Here is a 19,351-nt window from a genome sequence, read left to right as displayed (position 1 = left end):
CTTGCCTACTCTGAAGTTTGGCAGGCCTAGATTTGATACAGACACCACTATGTCCACCAACAACACCAAAAATGACAACTGCTTCACTGTCATTACTTTACTCCTCAGAGAAATGATCTTACTACTAATGTTCTTAAGATATAAAATCACCTTACAGCTCTTTATTCTCCCTACTTTAACCTCTAACTTAAATTTATTCTAATGTAATATGACATGCTATAAAGAAAAATAAAGAGTAAAAAAATGTAGAGTAGAGTAGGAATAAAAATGTTTACATGTACTAAGAAAATATTTAATTGAATCAAATGATACTTCAAAGTTAAACCATCTAATTTATTATTTGATTTATTTTCCTGCTCTGACCAATTTTATGGACATGCCATTTAGAAACAAAATTTAAGCAAATTTAACTCAATGCATCAAGGATGCATACACTTCTTCATTTGATGTTGCACACTGACATTTTTCCAGATGGCTACAGTAAAGACTGATCTTCATTTTAGAAATCAGGATAGGGGACATGATTTTTTTTTTCTACATAACTGTCATTTAATCAACATAGGTTCACTAATTTAGTAAGCCTGATTTAATAAAGCTCTCCAAAGTTAAAGAGAATACAAACCCTGGGTGATCCAGAAAACCTTGAATGGATTTCTTCAAATTCATTTGCTAGCAAATGTTTTGAATCCTGGACCAGATCCATTCTAAACTTGATGGATCACCCAGCTTCTCTGATTAAAGGGTATCTTTTCCAGCCTTGGAGAGCTTTAATAAATCTGGCCCAGTGTCTTAGCAAAGATGTACAAGTAAACGTAGCTTAGTAAGCTATTCCTACTACTATGGTTAGTATTCTGCCATTCTGTTCCTTTTTGTCGGCAATGAATGGACATGTATGTACCATTGCGAATTTCTGAGCTTGAGTAAAAAGTTTGAGTTTCTAAGACTACTTCTGATCAGCTACCTTTGTTACCACTTGAATTTTGCTTGAATTTTATTTTCCAAACTGCAATAACCTTGACTGCTGACTGTAAGGAACTTACCTGTCCTGCGAGCCCGCGGCGTCCCTGGGGATCCCAGCCGCAGAGTGAGAGATCCGTCCTAGCCGAACCAGGCCAGGCCATGGACGTGATTACTGAAAGTCCTGTTCTCAGCACTCCTGTGGAGGTGCAAAGTAGGGCACGTCCCAGGGGTGCTGTGGGAACACCATTGCCCGCTATAAGCCTCTGTGAACACAATGTGCTTGGGTGCGTCCTTTGTGTTGGTTTAAGTTAATCCTGTTTGTCATTCCCATGGCGACCTGGTCTAAACCTGACTCTTGCCTGAACTCTGCCTGCCCTGACCTCGGATTGTTTGTGACCACTCTTGTCTGCTGCCTGCCCTGCCCTCGGATTGTTCCTGACCTGCCTTTGACTTACCCTCCTGTACTATGCTTATCGGACTTAACATCTGTAAATAACCATTGTCTTGTTTTATGATGATAATAAAACTTGATAAAAGGATATTTGGAGTTGGCTGTGGTTTGTGTGCCCAGGCCCATTACACTGACTTTCCTAAACTCTGTGTTATTAGACATTCTGCCGAGGAAATCCAGCGGGGCCTACAGGAGCTTGCACTAGGGGCTCCCACCGGTCACCCCACGAAGATTCGTTAGCGCCTCCTGGAAATGGCAGGTGAATTACGGTCGCTCCCAGGGCAAGACTCGGGTCCAAATGTATCCAGCCCAGCTGTGCCAGTGGAACCCCAGATTCCATTACCCGAGAAATTTTTAGGGAACAGAGAGGACTTCCCGAACTTCTGGGACTCCTGTCTTCTGTACTTCCAAATTTGCCCTATTGCCTCGGGGACAACACCCCAATGTATTGGAGTGGTCATCTCCCTCCTGAAAGGTGAGCCGCAGAGATGGGCATTCAATTTGCCTCCAGATGATCCTGCATTCAGGTCTGTCACTGACTTCTTTGCTGTTATGGGGGTGATTTATGATGACCTGGACCTGACCCGGACAGCGGAGATAAACTTGGAATACCTAACTCAGGGGAGACGTCCCGTGGAAGAATATGCAGCAGAATTTTGGCGCTGGGCCACCTGTACCTGTTGGGGAGACGCAGCTCTACTCCATCTCTTCCGTCAAGGTCTCAGCGATCAAGTCAAAGACCTGCTGTTGGGTCTCCCTTCCCCATCCACCCTGGATCTTGCGATACAGCAGTCCATCTGTGTTGACCGGAGGATCCACTAGAAAAAGCCATCTGTATAACCAAGAGTCCTTCTCCTCCTCAGTTGAAACCTAGACCTCTGGTGAATACTTCTAACGCCACACCACCTGCAAAGTTTCCATCCTCTCTGCCTGACCTGGGGGAACCCATGGAGATTGGGTCATCCAAACTAGCCCCCACCGAGCGCAATCGGTGTTTGCAAGGTGAACTTTGTCTTTACTGTGGCGATTCTGGTCACAGGGCAAGGACATGCCCTCACAAAGGACCTGAAAGGTTCCAGTGTATCGGGGGTGCAGAAGGAAGCCTCTCAGACCCATTGCCTGGTCCACTCGACGCATCCTGGTGCCGGCTACCATATCCTGGGATGGGAAGTCCAGCCAAATCATGACCTTTCTTGACTCCGGGGCAGATGGTAATCTACTGGACCAAGATGTTGCCTCTGAATTGGGAATACCAGTCGCCCCTCTTGGGCACCCCTTTTCAACAGGGTCTTACACCCTCTATTACCCCAGAAGTGCAACTAACAGTGGGGGCCTCCCATAAGGAAGGGATCCACCCTATTGTGATCAGGATGGTAAAAACCCCCCTAATTCTAGGCCTCCCTTGGTTGAAATTCCATAACCCTATCAATAATTGGGAGTCGGGTCAAATCATTCAGTAGGGAACCAAATGTCAGGCTAGATGCCTGACTCCAGTAATGTCAGTATGGGCCCTTGAGGTGTTAAAAAAAACGCCCGAGCCTTACCAGGAGTTTGCTGATGTCTTCTGCCCCCGATCAGCTGACAAACTCCCGCCTCGTCGTTCCTATGATTGCCCCATTGAGTTACTCCCGGGTACCATGCCTCCTAGGGGTCATTTGTTCAATCTCACCGGGCCAGAGATAAAGGCCCAGAAAGAATACATCCAAGAAAACTTAGAGAAGGGCTTCATCCGGCCATCCTCTTCCCCTGAGGGTGCTGGCTTCTTTTTTGTGGAGAAGAAGGATGGCGGGTTAAGACCCTGTATTGATTACAGGGGCCTAAACAAGATTACTGTGAAGAATCGGTACCCTTTGTCCCTTATGGATGACCTGTTCTCTCAGGTCAATGGTGCCTGATTCTTCACCAAGCTAGACTTGAAGGGGGCTTACAACCTTGTCGGCATTAGGAAGGGTGATGAATGGAAGACTGCCTTTAACACTGGGGATGGGCATTTCGAATACTTAGTAATGCCCTTTGGTCTGTGTAATGCCCCGACAGTCTTCCAGGAATTTGTGAATGATGTATTCCGAGAATTTCTGGGTAAATTTGTGGTTGTGTATCTTGATGATATTTTGATTTATTCATCTGATCTTCTCCTCCACAGCACAAGCACAAGTACGCTAGGTCCACCAGAAGCTCAGAGAAAACTGCCTCTATGCAAAATTGGAGAAGTGCGCCTTCGAGGTACGTGAGGTTGCTTTCTTAGGGTATATTCTGTCAGATCACGGGTTGGCCATGGATCCAACCAAGGTCTCAGCAGTTCTGGAATGGCCGCAACCCACTGATCTCAAGGGCCTTCAGCGCTTTTTAGGTTTTGCAAATTTTTATAGGAGGTTCATACGAAACTTCCCGTTCATTGTCCACCCTCTGACAAACCTCACTAGGAAAGGGGCGGATTCCTCAAGGTGGATTCCAGAAGCTTGCAAAGCCTTCAAAGCGCTGAAAAGGGCTTTCCGCAGTGCACCCATATTGGTGCATCCGGTGCCCACTCTCCCATTTATTATAGAAGTGGATGCTTCAGAGATTGGCGTGGGAGATGGAGGGGAACACTGCATGATTCTAAAACTGCTGGCCACCCAGGAAAACCCTATATTTAGTAAAAAGACACGTTTGGTGGCCTCACATGTCAGTGGATGTCATATCCTATGTTCGTGCATGCCCAGTTTGTGATCGGAGTAAGTCCTCCCGTAACGCTCCCTCCGGCACTCTGCTGCCTCTGCCCATTCCAGCTGCTCCTTGGACACACATATCCATGGACTTGATCACGGACCTTCCAGGGTCCATAGGGTTTACGGTGATCTGGGTAGTGGTAGATCGCTTCAGTAAGCAAGCCCATTTCATACTGCTACCCAAGTTACCCTCAGCCAAGGAATTGGCTGATTTATTTGTGTTTCAGGTGTTCCGTCTGCATGGGGCTCCGGAGAACATTGTTTCAGACCGTGGGGTTCAGTTTGTGTCTCGGTTCTGGAGGGAGTTCTGTGCCCAAACGGGCATCGAGCTTTCCTTTTCGTCAGGGTTCCACCCCGAGACGAATGGCCAGAGCGAACAAACCAACCAATCATTGTAACAATACCTCCGGAGCTTTGTATCTGGTTGCCAGGAGAGATGGGCTCTCTCCCCTTTGCGGAGGTGGCATAAACCAAGGCAGAGCACTCCTCCACCAGGATCTCTCTGTTTATATGTGTCGGGGGTCGGAGTCCCAAAGTGTCCTCTCTATCAGGTCCACCCTCTGATCTTCCCGTCCTTAACGATTGGGTAGAACGTTCCCGATCTGTTTGGAACCAGGTCCAAAGTAATCTTAGAGAGGCAGTAGCCCAGCAGAAGAGGTTTGCAGATGGCCATAGATCTCCTGAGCCCCAGTTCCAACCGGGAGATCTGGTTTGGGTGTCTACCCGCAATATTCCCCTCCACCAACCCTCAGCCAAACTAAGACCCAAATTTATTGGCCTGTTCTCAATATCGGCAAAGATTAATAGAGTGACTTATAGAGTCAAGCTTCCCAGTTCTTTGAAAGGGGTAGATACCTTCCATGTCTCTTTATTAAAATCTGCTGCCGACTCTGCTCCCCTTTCAGATCCCCCTCCCCCAGTGGAGGTGCAGGAAGCACCCGAATATGAAGTTGAGAGGATCCTGGACTTCCGTAAGGTGCGTAACTCTCTGCAATATCTCATTCATTGGAAAGGTTTTGGACCTGAGGAGAGATGCTGGATGCCGGCCCACCGCGTACATGTGGAAGAACTTGTGTCGGAATTTCACTGTGATTACCCAGAGAAACCCCGACATGAGGGTCCTGAGGCCCCTCCTGAAGGGGGGGGTAGTCTAAGGAACTTACCCGTCCTGCGAGCCTGCGGCATCCCTGGGGATCCCAGCCGCAGAGGGAGACACCGCTGCAGCAGGCAGCGTGTCTCTCTCTGCAGGTGGAGGGATCCGTCCTAGCTGAACTACTGTTCGGCCAGGCGGCATCCCTTGCATCTCTAAGGACATGAATACTGAAAGTCCTGTTCCCAGCATTCCTGTGGAGGTACAAAGTAGGGCACGTCCCAGGGGTGCTGTGGGAACACCATTGCCCGCTAAAAGCCTCTGTAAACACAGTGTGCTTGGGTGCGTCCTTTGGGTTGGTTTATGTTAATCCAGTTTGTCATTCCCATAGCGACCTAGTCTAAACCTGACTCTTGCCTGAACTCTGCCTGCCCTGACCTCAGATTGTTTGTGACCACTCTTGTCTGCTGCCTGCCCTGACCTCGGATTGTTCCTGACCTGCCTTTGACTTACCCTCCTGTACTAGGCTAATCGGACTTAACATCTGTAAATAACCCTTGTCTTGTTTTATGATGATAATAAAACTTGATAAAAGGAAATTTGGAGTTGGCTGTGGTTTGTGTGCCCAGGTGCATTACACTGACTTTCCTAAACTTTGTGTTATTAGACATTCTGCCTAGTTCGAGTCATCATTGAGGTAATACTATGTGTTGCAGGGCCTGCAAAAGGCCTGATTTATTAAAGCTCTCCAAGTTTGGTGACGATACATTGGGGGGGACAAGTGAGAGACTAGAAAACAAACTAGAGAGCAAGGGGAATGCTTATACACAAGTAAAAGTCTAGAGTTGCAATGAGAAATCCAGGTGTTAGAACTGTCTTTAATGCATGTTACCTTATCATTGATCATAATCCAATTAAGCTTGGAATGCAATGTTTTAATGTTGATGGTAGAAGATTTCTGGCTACAGCAATTCGAGCTGCTAACAGAATATACCCCAACAGTCCTTTGGTTTGTTTGGAAATTGGTAAACTGATCATACTGAACAAGGCCCTGGAGTCATTAGTATATATGTTTGTATAACTGTAATAATCAAGTCAAAAACTTTATACTACTATTTCTTAATTACTGGGCAGGACCACAATTAAATAAAATATTTGTAGGATACCTGAGAAGTCCCACTTATGTATCACAAAATTGTAAATAAATCAATAGGGATGTGGTACGAATGATAACTGAGCCTATATCTTAGTATAAATTAAACCAGCATTTAAAAGGTTTTAAAGGAATGTTAAATGAGTGGTAAACCTTGCTCAATATTTGTTTAATGTGCTTGCAAGCTAAGATTAAAATATGCTTACGTGTACTTGACCTGTTCAACTGATGTGTTTTACAGATAATTGTCATAAATACAGAAGTTCTGTATAGTCTAGTAATAATTTATTTATTGGAAAAAAACAAATTCAGTAGGAAAGGTTGCTTGGAATGTCCACAGTTTTAATGCTGATCAACTGTTTGAAACCAAAAGGTAGCTAAATTATTAAATTAATTATTTTTTTTTTTTTAATAATTCATTTCAAAAATAAGTTGCATCTTTTAATTGCTGGTCAGTTTATATTGTGGAAATAAATTCTAAAGCTCAACTGCAAAAATGCTTTTGAAAATGTTGGCAGCTATGTTAGCAATGTAATATGTACATACACTTATGTATATACTGGTATACATGATTTTCAGACACCTAACATATATGGCGATGACCCTGACTTACTTGTTAAAAAAGGTTTTATTTCAAATACCATGCCCTTGAGATAAGAGGGACACACAGTTTCTTGGTAAATTGTTTGCCGAAAGTATATGTCCTTATTTTTCCTCTCTTTAAATCATAATAGGGGTTTACTAGTTTGGACCGGAGATAATGGCCCTGATTTATTAAAGCTTTACATGGCTGGGGAGAACACACTTTGATCAGTGAAGCTGGGTGATCCAGCAAACCTGTAATGGATCTCTTAAAACCATTTGCAATTTGTAGCAAATGTTTTTAATCCTGGACCAGATCCATTCTAGGTTTGCTGGATTAATCAGCTTCACTGATGAAAATGTATTTTCTCCAGCCTTGGAGAGGTTTAATAAATCAGGGCCAAATGTGTCTAACCTACTGTAAATAAATGACTGCACATTAGCCTGGAGAAAATACACATTTTTGTTTGTTCCTGGAATTCAGCTTCCCTCTTTTGTTAAACATTAAACACATAAGCATACAAGCAAGAGAGCTGCAACAAAAGACATAAATGGGCAATATATGCAGTTATAACATGCAACAGTTGACCATTATGAATTAATTTACGATATTGTATTGCCACCTAGAGCATGACCAGAAAATTACAATTCCTATCTAACAATACCTAAGGAATATTGTCTTTATGTAGTGGAAGTTTCCTAAAAGTAAAAAGCACAACATGGAAAATATCTGAAGATGTGATGATTAAAAAAGACCAGTACCATCTCTTTGCCTAGATGAAAACTGAGTTTTGGTTTCTTGTATGCTTTAAACCTGGAGTGGTATTCACGGAAGGAATTGATTTCACTATAAATGACTAATATTATCAAACTGGATTTATACAACACCAACATATTACACCCCTATGAAACCCATGCAAACATAGGGAGAACCTGCAAACTCCATGCATATAGTGTTCTGGCTGAGACTGCAACCTGGGACCCAGTGCTGCAAAGGCCAGAGTGATAACCTTTGAACCACTGTGCTGCCCATTGACTGCTGCCTTGTTACATTTTGTGTGTGCTTTTGCTTGCAGTTGTGTTTGTGGTGGGATTCCAGTGCATTTTCTGGAAGTGACATAATACTTCTTGCTATGGAGTTGCTGGAGGAACCACACCACAAATGCAAGGACAATGCATGCAGATACATTGGCCCTGATTTATTAAAGCTCTTCAAGGCTGGAGAGAATACACTTTCTTCGGTGAAGCTGGGTAATCCAGAAAACCTGGTATGGATTTCCTAAAATCATTTACTATTTGCTAGCAAATGTTTTAAATCCTGGACCAGATCCATTCCAGGTTTGCTAGATCACCCAGCTTCACTGGTCAAAGTGTATTCTCTCCAGCCTTGGAGAGCTTTAATAAATCAGGGCCATAATGCAGATACATTAACTTCAGGGTCTTCTTTTGGGTACATAGCATCAGTTTGCTATGCACCTGGAAGTGGCTTATTGCGTGGTTTTTAACTTCATGTGTGAAAGTGGCCCAAAAAGTCTGACATAATCATTGTCTATGTGATAGCCCCAGTGCATGGGCTTGACCAGTTTTTCTTTACCTTTTGAACATGGAGGGACACTTGAAATGACTTTAAGGAACCCCTGTAACTATATCCACTGTTCACAGCATGGTGGTCATTAGGAAAAATGTCACCCTTACATTGCTGGTCAGTGGGAACAATCACACCCTTAATGAACCCCTAGCAACCTGTGGAGGGTCACTGGTCCAGACAGTGGATGTCACATGTTGTATGTTACATAATTTTATAAGTTATTCAGTTAGTCCATCAATTTAAATCAAAATGAAAAAAAGCTAAAATAAACATACTAGAAAATCTGCATTTTATAAACAGAAAACTATACGCATCGGTATACCCACAATTGACTATAGGTTGTACAGCAAACAAATGGACCTCTCAAATACTATTACTGAGACGAAAAAAGGCTAGTTTTGTGTGAACACCAGCAGTCTGTTTCTGTTCTATTCTATGTATCACATACATCTATATAGAAATACAAATGGTTATGTTACCTTATCGTCATCTTCACAAGTCATTACATTTGAAAATGGGATTTCTGCTTTAAACATTTTACGACAATGCATGAGTTGAACTAAAAGATAGCAGACGGTTTTGAATTTCATCCTTTTGGCAGGCTTAATGTCAGACAAAATCAGTCCTGGAAATATCTAGCAAAAATGAGACAAAAAAAGAGTAAACAATACCATACATATATACTTTAATCAGTATGATGCAATAAAGATAAGAGTAGTGTCACAATTATTTTATTGTTTATGTGAATGTTTGCTATTATTTTTTCCGTTTCAATTTATTTCTATAAATTTTTCAAAAAGTTTTTAACATTCCAGACAAAGGTACTTTAGTACATATGCAACGTAAATAATACAAAAAGGAAAAAAAAAACAAAAAAATAAAAATAGAAGAGGGAACAAAACAGAAAGAGAGGGAAAAGAGGGAAAAGAGAGGAAAGAGAGGGAAAAGACCCTCAGACATCCAATCCAATTAATGTCTACAGTACCGATGTTTGTAGCATAAGGCATAGAGGACATTTCTTAGTTCTTCAGTAAATATATTCTTACAAAAACAGAGACACCACGAGAGAAGGTGTGGAAAAAAGTAAGAGAGGGGACCATGTACCTCAACATCAGCAATTTATAATTTGCCTCAATGCCAGTGCTGTTGGAGGGAGCTGTGTAGTCCCATATTGATTGCCACAGTTCAGAGTCAAGTTTGTTCTGTAATTCTATTTCCCAATTAGTAACATAGACATGTGGTTTGGAAGCTAATTTAAATATCAGGAAGCTGTGCTTGCTATTAATTTTTAATAAATTCTAGTAGATTGTAAAAATAACGAACTGATGAATTCAAAAAGTTCTCACTCCAATAAGGGCTGTTCTAGAACACCAATCTGCAATTTAAATGTAAAAACACAATAATTTCTTCCTCCTCTCAGGAATGTGTCACTGGTAACTATGCAGTAGAGCTTGATTAGAGTGATGTACAAGGGAAATCATGCTTCTGATATCTATAAGGATTTAGGTTCGTGCAACCTTTATATAAAATTTACTGTACTGATCTAAAACTGGATAAAAGGTAAAAAAAAAAAAGTCCTCCTTGTAAAAAGAATTGATATCTTGCCTTCCATGCCACTGATCTTCACTTTAATGAAGAGATACCGTTGCTACAGGATCTTAAAATATTCCTCAAAATAAATGTCTGGTGTACCAATGCAAGCTGTGATTGCATGAACTGGCCCTCGACTTTTTTGTAGTGATGTAGAATTCAATACCTACAGAGTTGTTTTGCATGCTGAAAATACTTTAGCCACTTTAGGTATTAAAAAAGTGAATGTAAGTGGCCAGGGCAGTAATACAGGTAGATAATTAAATTTCTTACAGAGAGCTTTTGTATTCTGTGACGAATGTAATTTACAAATTATGTATAATGTCACTTTTTTGATTTTCATAAAAGATAAAATCTATTTAAAATTAAAATGTAATAAAAGCACTTGGTTTTCTGGAAGAACCCCCTGCAAGCCAAATGGTTTAATAGAGAATGCAGGAGGTTTGATTTTCTCTTCTGAATATATCCTATTATGCTTTGTTATTCCAGCATACTATGTTTGAAGCTAGCTGCTTGTTGATTCCAAGTGGTGAATATAGCAACATTTTTTAAATTAATTTAAACAAAACAAAAATAAAAACGTGCTTTTACAGTACTGAACGATTATGCAATCACTAAACTTTGGCCCTGATTTATTACAGCTCACTATACTGGAGAAGATAGTCTGTTTCCGGATTGAAAAATTGGCCAGCTATAAGCAAATGATTTTTAAGAAATCCATTCCAAATTAGTAAATTGTTCTATTGCAAAACATACCTTCCTTCTATGGGATGGCACAATGAAAAATGTTTCTATGTTATGCTTCTTCAAGAAAGTGTTTCTTTCATGACCATAACCTGGTTCAACTTCGTAATCCCCATTTAGGCACTCTAGGGTGGTCTTTGTTATATGAACCTTCCTAGAAAAACAATAAGAAAACAGGACATGACAGATGGCTAGCTGTATGTTGAACAAACATTTTATCATTGTTTACTGGGATATTGCAAACTACTGTAATGCTCACTATGCACATTAATATGACCATTCAATCATTGTAAATAACCCTTAGATTCACCAAAACTATGTGACATAAGAAACCTACCAAAACTATGAGCTTAATACTGAGGTCACACACTTTCAGAAGAGGACAGACTCACTCTAATCTTTGTGACATTGCTCCCTTGCTTGCCCAGAATACTACTGAAAATCCATTACTACAGAGAACTCCAAAGACTAGACAAACATTCCCCAGCTCTTTAGGTCCCAATATGCAGCTGTTAGTACCCTGCATGCCCCCTGAGGTATCGTTGGCTGTGCTGGCTACCTCAAGCACTGAGGTGCAAGCCACAACACCTGCATTGGTAATGTCCACTGGCAGAAACAGGCCACAAGTGGGCATGGGCATGTGCTGGGCAGGAACAAGAAGTATCCCTGCAAAGGAATCTTGTGCATGTGAGAGTTACTGAGGAGAAACAGCATTGTGTGCTATCAAGGAGCTGCCTTGTATGTGTGTGGATGTCAAGGGGTAGCATTGTATGCATGTGTGGGGGTTCAGGGAGCTGAATTGTATGTGTGTACGAAAGTGAGGGAGCTGCACTGTGTGTGATTTTAGAGGGGTTGAGGTCATGCGGCATTGTTTCATAGTAACATAGTTAGGTTGAAAAAAAGACATACATTCATTAAGTTCAATCACTAGGGAAATAAACATATCCCAGATAAAAACCCTATAAACAGTTGATCCAGAAGAAGGCAAATTTGCTCCAACCGGGGAAAAAATTCCTTTCTGATCCTTAGAGGTAATCCGATGTTCACTAAATCAATAGTCTCTGTAGTTTTGTATCTAGTCCTATATTTTTGGCTTCTAGAAAATCATTCAGCTTTTTCCTTAAGCAGCCCATAGTACTTTCTTAAACTACTTCCTGAGGGAGCCTATTCCACATTTTCACAGACCTTACTGTGAAGAATCCCCTCCTTACCTGGTGATTAAATTTATTTTCCTCCAGACGAAAAGTCCTTTATAATGCCCTAAACTGAACAATTGAAAAGTGATTTCTCTTTATGGACCACTTATATATATTTATATAGGGTGAACATATCCCACCCTTAAAAGTCTCTTCTGAAGGGAGAATATATTCAGTTCAGCTAATCTCTCCTCATAGCTAAGTTCTGGTATTCCTTTAATTGGTTTAGTTGCCCTTCTCTGCTCTCTCTCCAATTTCATAACATGCTTTTTGTGAATTGGTGCAGAGATGGTTAGGAGACAATTATTTGATTGGCCAGCAGATTGGACGGAATTGATACAGCTTTGAAACAGAGGCATGCCCAGAGTCAGAACTGCCCGCATGCGCAGGAGAGAGGTGTCTGTGTTTAACTGAGGAAGAGGTAAGTGTGACACTGCTTGTAGATTATAGACATACTGTATGGATTTAATTACATTACATAGTCATGTGTCATCTGCAAACACAGAAATGGTACTTTTAATAACAAACTCTATATTTTTTTGAAGATGGTAAACAGGAAAGGTCCCAACAACCCTGGCGTACACCATTAATAACCTTAGACCATTCAGAGTATGAATCAATAATCACTACTCTCTTGATGCGGTCCAGTGAGTAGTGATTAATGTAGGTGAGGATATGGTTGTAAAGGACTTGTCAGTGCTTTTTTTGTGCACCACCTCATTGAACAAATCAGGGGCTGCACTCTAGTCCTTCTTTATTTAGAAAATTGACTACCCCTGTCCTTACTGCTCAAAACATTTATCTTTTGAGATTTGGAAGGTTACAAGACTATCAACACAGTGCATACTACACGTCCTATACTATAGGTGGGTTTGGAAACTTTATAAACATGTGTAAAGAACTGCAATTATGTTATCTAACTCTATTTACTGATGAGAAACAGGTTAGAAGGAGAAAAGAGAGGGGATTCAGGCTATTGTTTTAAGTTTTGTATTATTTTAAAGCAGTTTAAAAATCTGGCCCGCAACGTCCTTTTTTTGGCCCCCAAAGGAATCTTAAATATGAATTGCAGCTGGCCCGCTGCTGTTTTGAAATAGCGCCACTACTACAATTCCCGGGATCCCTCGCGTCTATAGACCAGAGGCCTTTCTGCCTATGCGTGGCCCCGCATTGGCCTGTTTTATAAACGCAGGGAATTGTAGTAGCGGTGCTATTTCAGTAAAGAGGTAGTTCCAGACACTCAAAACATTAAGCCCCACATTGGACTGTTTTATAGACGCAGGGAATTGTAGTAGCGGTGCTATTTCATTGAAGAGGGAGTTCCAGCCACTCATAACATTAAGCCCCACATTGGACTGTTTTATAGACGCAGGGAATTGTAGTAGCGGTGCTATTTCAGTGAAGAGGGAGTTCCAGCAAATCATAGGATTTAGCCCCGCATTGGATTGTTTTATTTTTACAGGGAATTGTAGTAGCGGTGCTATTTCAGTGAAGAGGGAATTCCAGCATCTAGTAAGATTTAAAAAAAATTCTCTATCTCTATTATAGGCTTGTTCTAGATTGAATGTTAAGCAAAACCTCTTTGTTTCCATATGAAAAGGTTTTATATCTAATGAGAAGGAAAAACTTCCTTGATTTTTTCCCATTGCTTAAGTGATGGCTGATCCCTTGTTCACCAAGAAAGGTCAGCAGTTTCATGCTTTTAAAGAATTTAGAGGAAACCTATTAATAAGGGTATGCACTGTTTTATAGATGTTTTTTTGTTTCATCTATACAATTTTATTAAATGTTTATTTATTTATTTATTCAATTTATAATAGAAATGTGGGTTTAAAATGTTTCATATTTTGCTTTTAGTAAATGATCTTCTACTTGCCTAAACATCAGTGAACTTTTGTATATGCAGCTCAATGTACAATTTTGTACTAGGGGTGTGTAGCTCTTGTGTGTGCACAGGAGTTATCCCAAACCAATAAATTATTATTTCCGAAGACTCTGAAACCAGAAGAATGCTTTAATGTGTTTCATACATTTTCATTGTTCATTGCATGGACTTGCATAGCTAAATTCAGTTTCAGCTAGGCCCTATACTCAAGTCAATTTACTTTCCCTTATTTTCTGGTAAGTAGGTACCTTGGTTTTTATCAGGATGAGCTCATATTCGTATATGGTATATATGAATGGAAAAGAAACAAATACAATAAACATACCCAGGCAATCCTCCAGCTTCCATTACATTGGCCAGTGTAACATCGTTAGACCAGACATCATACTGCCATTTGCGAAGACCCAGGACACCACAAAGAACACGACCAGTATGCAGTCCAACTCTCATGTTGAGATCTACTTCAGTTGCCTCTGCAACAGATCTAAAATCAAAGACATTTAAGCTGTGTTCAACACAATAAAATGAATATTATAACAAAAATAATTTTAAAGAACAGAATAATGACTCAACTACCTACACACCAGGGTGTAGTTAATATGTAATTAACTTGAATAAAGAGTCTGTTAAGCTCCCAATGAATTCCTGCAAGCTTGCTACAGTAACAAGCCAGGTCTGTTGTGCTGCGTGCTAAAATTGAGCTAAGCTAGCTGCAGTAGTAAACTAAACCAAGTCTGGAGTCTAATACTGGTAACATGCTTGCTGCAGCTAAAAACCTAATTTTACTTTTAGTGTAGACAGGGGCAGCACCAAGAGGGTACTAGGTGGGGCTTGAACACCAGCAAATTCCCCTTCAGCCCTCCTATGCCTTCTCTTGGCCGGGCCCTTCTATTTCTGGTATGTTTTAGTCCATGCAAAGCTGCTGTGTTAACTGGGGCTCTGCAGAACAATCCATTAGAATAGACTACAGATGGGGAGCTGGGAGAACTTTTTGTTTTGGAAGAAGGTAGGGATAAGTAATTTTTACTTGGGGAGTAAGGCTAAATGAGTACCGAGGCAGCACCAGACATCTTCCATCCAGATGTTTGATGTTAGAAGCTCTCACAACTGACAAAACTTTTCCCCTGATGTGTTTTACCCATTGCACAGCACCACTATGAACAGCTTCTCTAAAATGTGTTTGGGGGGCAAATATGCTCTGCTGTGAAATAATTTACCCTGAAACCTCTACTTATTTATTAGCTTTCAATGAAGCTGACTGAAGAAGAAAAGCAGAGTGCAACTTCAATTTCAGATTAGAATGTCCGTTGAGGGGGGAGAGAGTTACCTATCTAGAACCAGAAGGATTCTGGTTGGAGAGTGGAGAGACATAGATCTTTTGATCCTATCCTGGCTGTCCTATGTTTGCAAATTTTGCCTCATGGAGTCAGGAAGGAATTTTTTCCCCTGTTGAAGCAAATTGTACCAGTGTTTTTTTTTTGCCTTCCTCTGGACCAACTATGTCTTATAGGGTTTTATATCTGGGATATGTTTATTTCCCTAGTGGTGGAACTTAATACTCGTACTACTACTACCACAAAAACCTTGTGCTCATCAAAAAAAGTGTAAGTGCGAAAACACCACACCAAAAACGTGCACTGGGGTACAATTGTGATCCCTCCACCCAATTTCCCCAGACCCCCCGGAGCAAGGCTTCTGACGGGGTCTGGGTACTAAGGCCACCCAGCGAAGCTGAAGTGGATCTACTAGCCCTACTGACCGAAGTCAGACGGGGTCCTTTTCTCTATAGGACTAGGCAGTCCCAACAGATACTAGGCTGGGAGCTCTCCCGAAGAGAGACTCCCAGTAAGGGAGAGTATCTGACCATAAGGCCAAAGTACTCCCCAAGACGTTGGGGCTAGCCCATAGGGGAATAGCACCCTCCATTAAAAGTGGCACACAAATACCACACCAGTGACAGTGACAACAGAAAAATATGTAAAGAAAAAGTGCTCAGTGCATAACACACTGGGCAAGGATAAAAAATTGCCTATCTGTACTAGCCACAGCTAATGCAGAATGAAAGTGAGTGCTAAATCAGCATGTGACGTGCCTGTACATTAAATCAACAGTGGGTTCACTACATTCAAAGTGATTTTAAGGTACCACTGGTTCGCCACTCCAGGGGGACGACATTAAGCGAGATTCAACCCGCTCTCAAGACCTGATAGCCAGACTAAGGGTTTCCCGCTCCATCCAGTGGGACAGACCACTATCTTGGAGCTCCCTATCAGGGCAGGCCCCATGCCTTTCTCTGGTCGAGGGATAACCAGAGGAATTAGCAAAGGACTGCCCCCTACAGAGCATCACCATCTAGCAGTCCATCTTAGCAGGCGTACTAGTCCACTGTATTCTTGCCAGGAATACAGCGCCGTTCCTCCCCTGCACACTGGAAGGATTAGGTACTACACTTGATCTTAGCCAAACGCCCGAGAAGCGATAAAATAAAACACCTGAGGTACTGTGTGCCCTGAGGACAGTTATGATACAGATGCAACAGTGATTGCGTGTTTGGTCACCCATGGTGGTAGGCTAAACCAACTCACTGTATACATTGCATGCATATGCCACAGTTCTTGTACCGAAGTGTAAGTCCCACAGACACCACAGAACAAGGATTTGTTTGAAAAAAACTGAAACATACATTACACATTACATTACACACGATTATTTTTTATACAAAATTACCCAGATGATAGCCTTGAGTAGTAACTCACTTAGGGTGCAGGAGTGGTTAGTCAGCAACATAGTATATAACATAGAGTTCAGGGGTCAGTAGTTAGAAATGCACTAACATAGAGTTTAAACGTCATTAGTATATCACAGAGAGTGCAAAGGTAAGTGGTATGTAATGCAGAGTCCAGGGTTCAGTAAAGTTTAATGCAGAATACAGGGGCCAGTAGTCAGTAATGCAGTATATAAGTAGTATGTTACAAACGATGCATAGGCTAGTAGTATGTGTTGCAGAGTCAAGATGTGACATGCTTTTTGTTGCAAATACCTAATTGAAATTAGGTGTGATAATCCAGGTGTTATTTTCCCTTAGTTTATTAAATCTTTCCTTTCCTTCATCTTCCCCACTGGGAGCATTCTGACAAACTAATCTAGGAAGTCTGCTCCACTCAGTATTTCCTCTTGTTCCAAGCCTTTAACCTATTAAACCAACAATTGGCACTGGGTACAAGCAACTGAGAAATGGGGGATGGTTGTAGCACCCTTTGCTTGAAAAGCTGGTATGGTTATAGATACTTTTCCTGCTAACTGCCTAAAAGAAGCAGCTTTTGTAGGGGTGCTAGCAGGATTTTTTGGGGTTCTGTAGCACATCCAAACACCCAGGGTGGTGCTAGGTGAGTATTTTTAAAATCCTTCCCTCTTTATGTCTTATGACATTCTACATCATAACAATATTACATCATCTGGCTAATAATAAGTTCAGACCATAAAATGGTGCATGAATTGAGTACGATTTATCAGGAATACTCAAAGACGAGTAAACATTTTAACATATATTGCCCCTGATTCATCAAGCAGAATCGGATTATCGGTCGCGCATTCGTATTCGCGATCCGGAATCGTACGCCGTCGCGCTATTCAGCAACTGAAAAAGATCGCGGCCGGAGCCGCGCTTATCCGGCAGCTTTACACTGGCGAGCGTGTATTAAAAGTCACTGTTCCCCTAAAAAATCATTCTTTCTAATGGCACACACATTACCCATAGCCCTAAAAAAAAAAGGAATCCGGCCGGCATTCAGGATGCGAGTGGACACGCGCACTCGAGTCCCGGACCGCGGTAATCCGCGATCGCGGGTCGCGCGTATTATCGCGCATCCAGCGATCGCAGATTTCAATGATGAATCAGGGGCCATGTCTCTTTTCCTGACACACATTGTTCAGGGGAGCATTAATGAGATGCAAAACAAAAAATATCCTGATGTGATCAGGTGTACGTGGGTTGAATTTAACTTGGTTAAGGAGGACCATCTCAGCGATGACTCTTCTACAGGGCCCTGTTAATAAACATAAATAAAGCCACTACTACCAAGAAACGGTCAGTGCTACCATCTATTCTGAAAGGGCCCTGAATACTCTCAGTACAGCCATCACTTCTTTGGCAGTTTCAAATGCCGGCACAACTTTCTCTCTAAAAGGCTCTCACGCACTGGTAGTAGCTATCCTCAACCAAAGGAAGGTTATCATTCGGTCAGAAATTTCTCCACCACCCTCCTTCTGCACTGAAGTACTGAAGGGTCATTCATTGTGTGTCTCCCAATGTCCAACCTATTACCACAACATTATGCAACCTTGGCTCAAAGAACTCCAAAACTAAATGGCATTCCTACACACACCACTCAGTCCAAGAGGTAAGTCTGCCGCCACCAAGGAACAAGTGTAAATACATGCTACATCATCAGGACATATAGCATGAAATTGTACAGGTTTCTTTTCATGTTACATTTTTTGCTGTTACATGCAAGATTCAAACTATGAACAGTAACTAGCCATACAGGCATTTAACTGAAAATAATGGCAGTTTAATAAAGCAACCCTGTCTTTTGTTAGAAGAGTGCATACTATGATTCATTACCATGAGACTATGACTAGATGCAGATGATTTTATTATTGTAAATGGTATGATTGTTGCCTTTTGCCACTTATACTTTCATAGAACAATCTTCTTATATAGCAGGTTTCTCATATCCCAAATCTAAAAAAGTTATGGCTTTTTGGGATGTTCTAATATTTTTCATCACCCTCTGGGAAACATTGATCTCTAACTTATTGAAATGAAATGAAAAAATACAGTAAGCACATTTTTTCTGCACCAAGACTAAACTCTCTTTCTAACTCATACACATCCTTCCAGACTTGTTCTCTCCATCTAAGTACAAATACTGTAAGTGTTGAAAAATGTAAGGGGAAAATTTTTGTCTCTTTCACTGAACATGTTCTAGGTGCCAGTAAAAATATGCAAATTTACTACTTTTTTTTTGTGATATTGATCAATTTGTGTCCGTTGCATCAGTAAAGTTCCACATCTCTTATAGAAATGGCACAGAATTATCATAATGTCGCATTTTCTGCAAAACATATGTAATTTCAGTGCATATTATGTGGTTGAATTATGCAAAAGTGTAGCAGATTATAAAAAAGGGAATCTGACAATCCCTCAAACATTCCGTTGTGGGAATCAAGTACTGCCATTAAAATAACGGGACCTGGAAGATTCCCACCAGGGAATGTTTGAGTGAATGTCAGATTCCCTGTTTTTTTAAACAAAGAGTCCAATGTGTTAGTAACACCTTTTTAATTACAAAATGTGTAAAAAGGTTTAAAACAAACAAGTAAAATAATATATATATATATT

General features: G+C 41.2%; 1 protein-coding gene across 4 annotated transcripts in view; it reads right to left on the bottom strand.

Moving 5' to 3' along the window:
- Positions 1-19,351, bottom strand: part of ADCY1 (adenylate cyclase 1) — a 496,503-nt gene that overhangs the window by 300,166 nt on the left and 176,986 nt on the right. For all 4 annotated transcript variants that reach the window (XM_072412078.1, XM_072412075.1, XM_072412077.1 and 1 more), the window contains 3 exons: positions 14,273-14,431; positions 10,879-11,020; positions 9,012-9,167 (listed from right to left, as the gene is read on the bottom strand). In XM_072412078.1, coding sequence (XP_072268179.1) covers positions 9,012-9,167; positions 10,879-11,020; positions 14,273-14,431 — 457 coding nt within the window. The remainder of the gene's footprint in view (positions 1-9,011; positions 9,168-10,878; positions 11,021-14,272; positions 14,432-19,351) is intronic.

Source organism: Pyxicephalus adspersus, chromosome 5 (genome assembly GCF_032062135.1).
Source record: "Pyxicephalus adspersus chromosome 5, UCB_Pads_2.0, whole genome shotgun sequence".
Taxonomy (NCBI): Eukaryota; Metazoa; Chordata; class Amphibia; order Anura; family Pyxicephalidae; genus Pyxicephalus; species Pyxicephalus adspersus.
The sequence above is the reverse complement of the archived record's forward strand: the minus strand, read 5'-3'. Positions and strand labels throughout refer to the sequence as shown.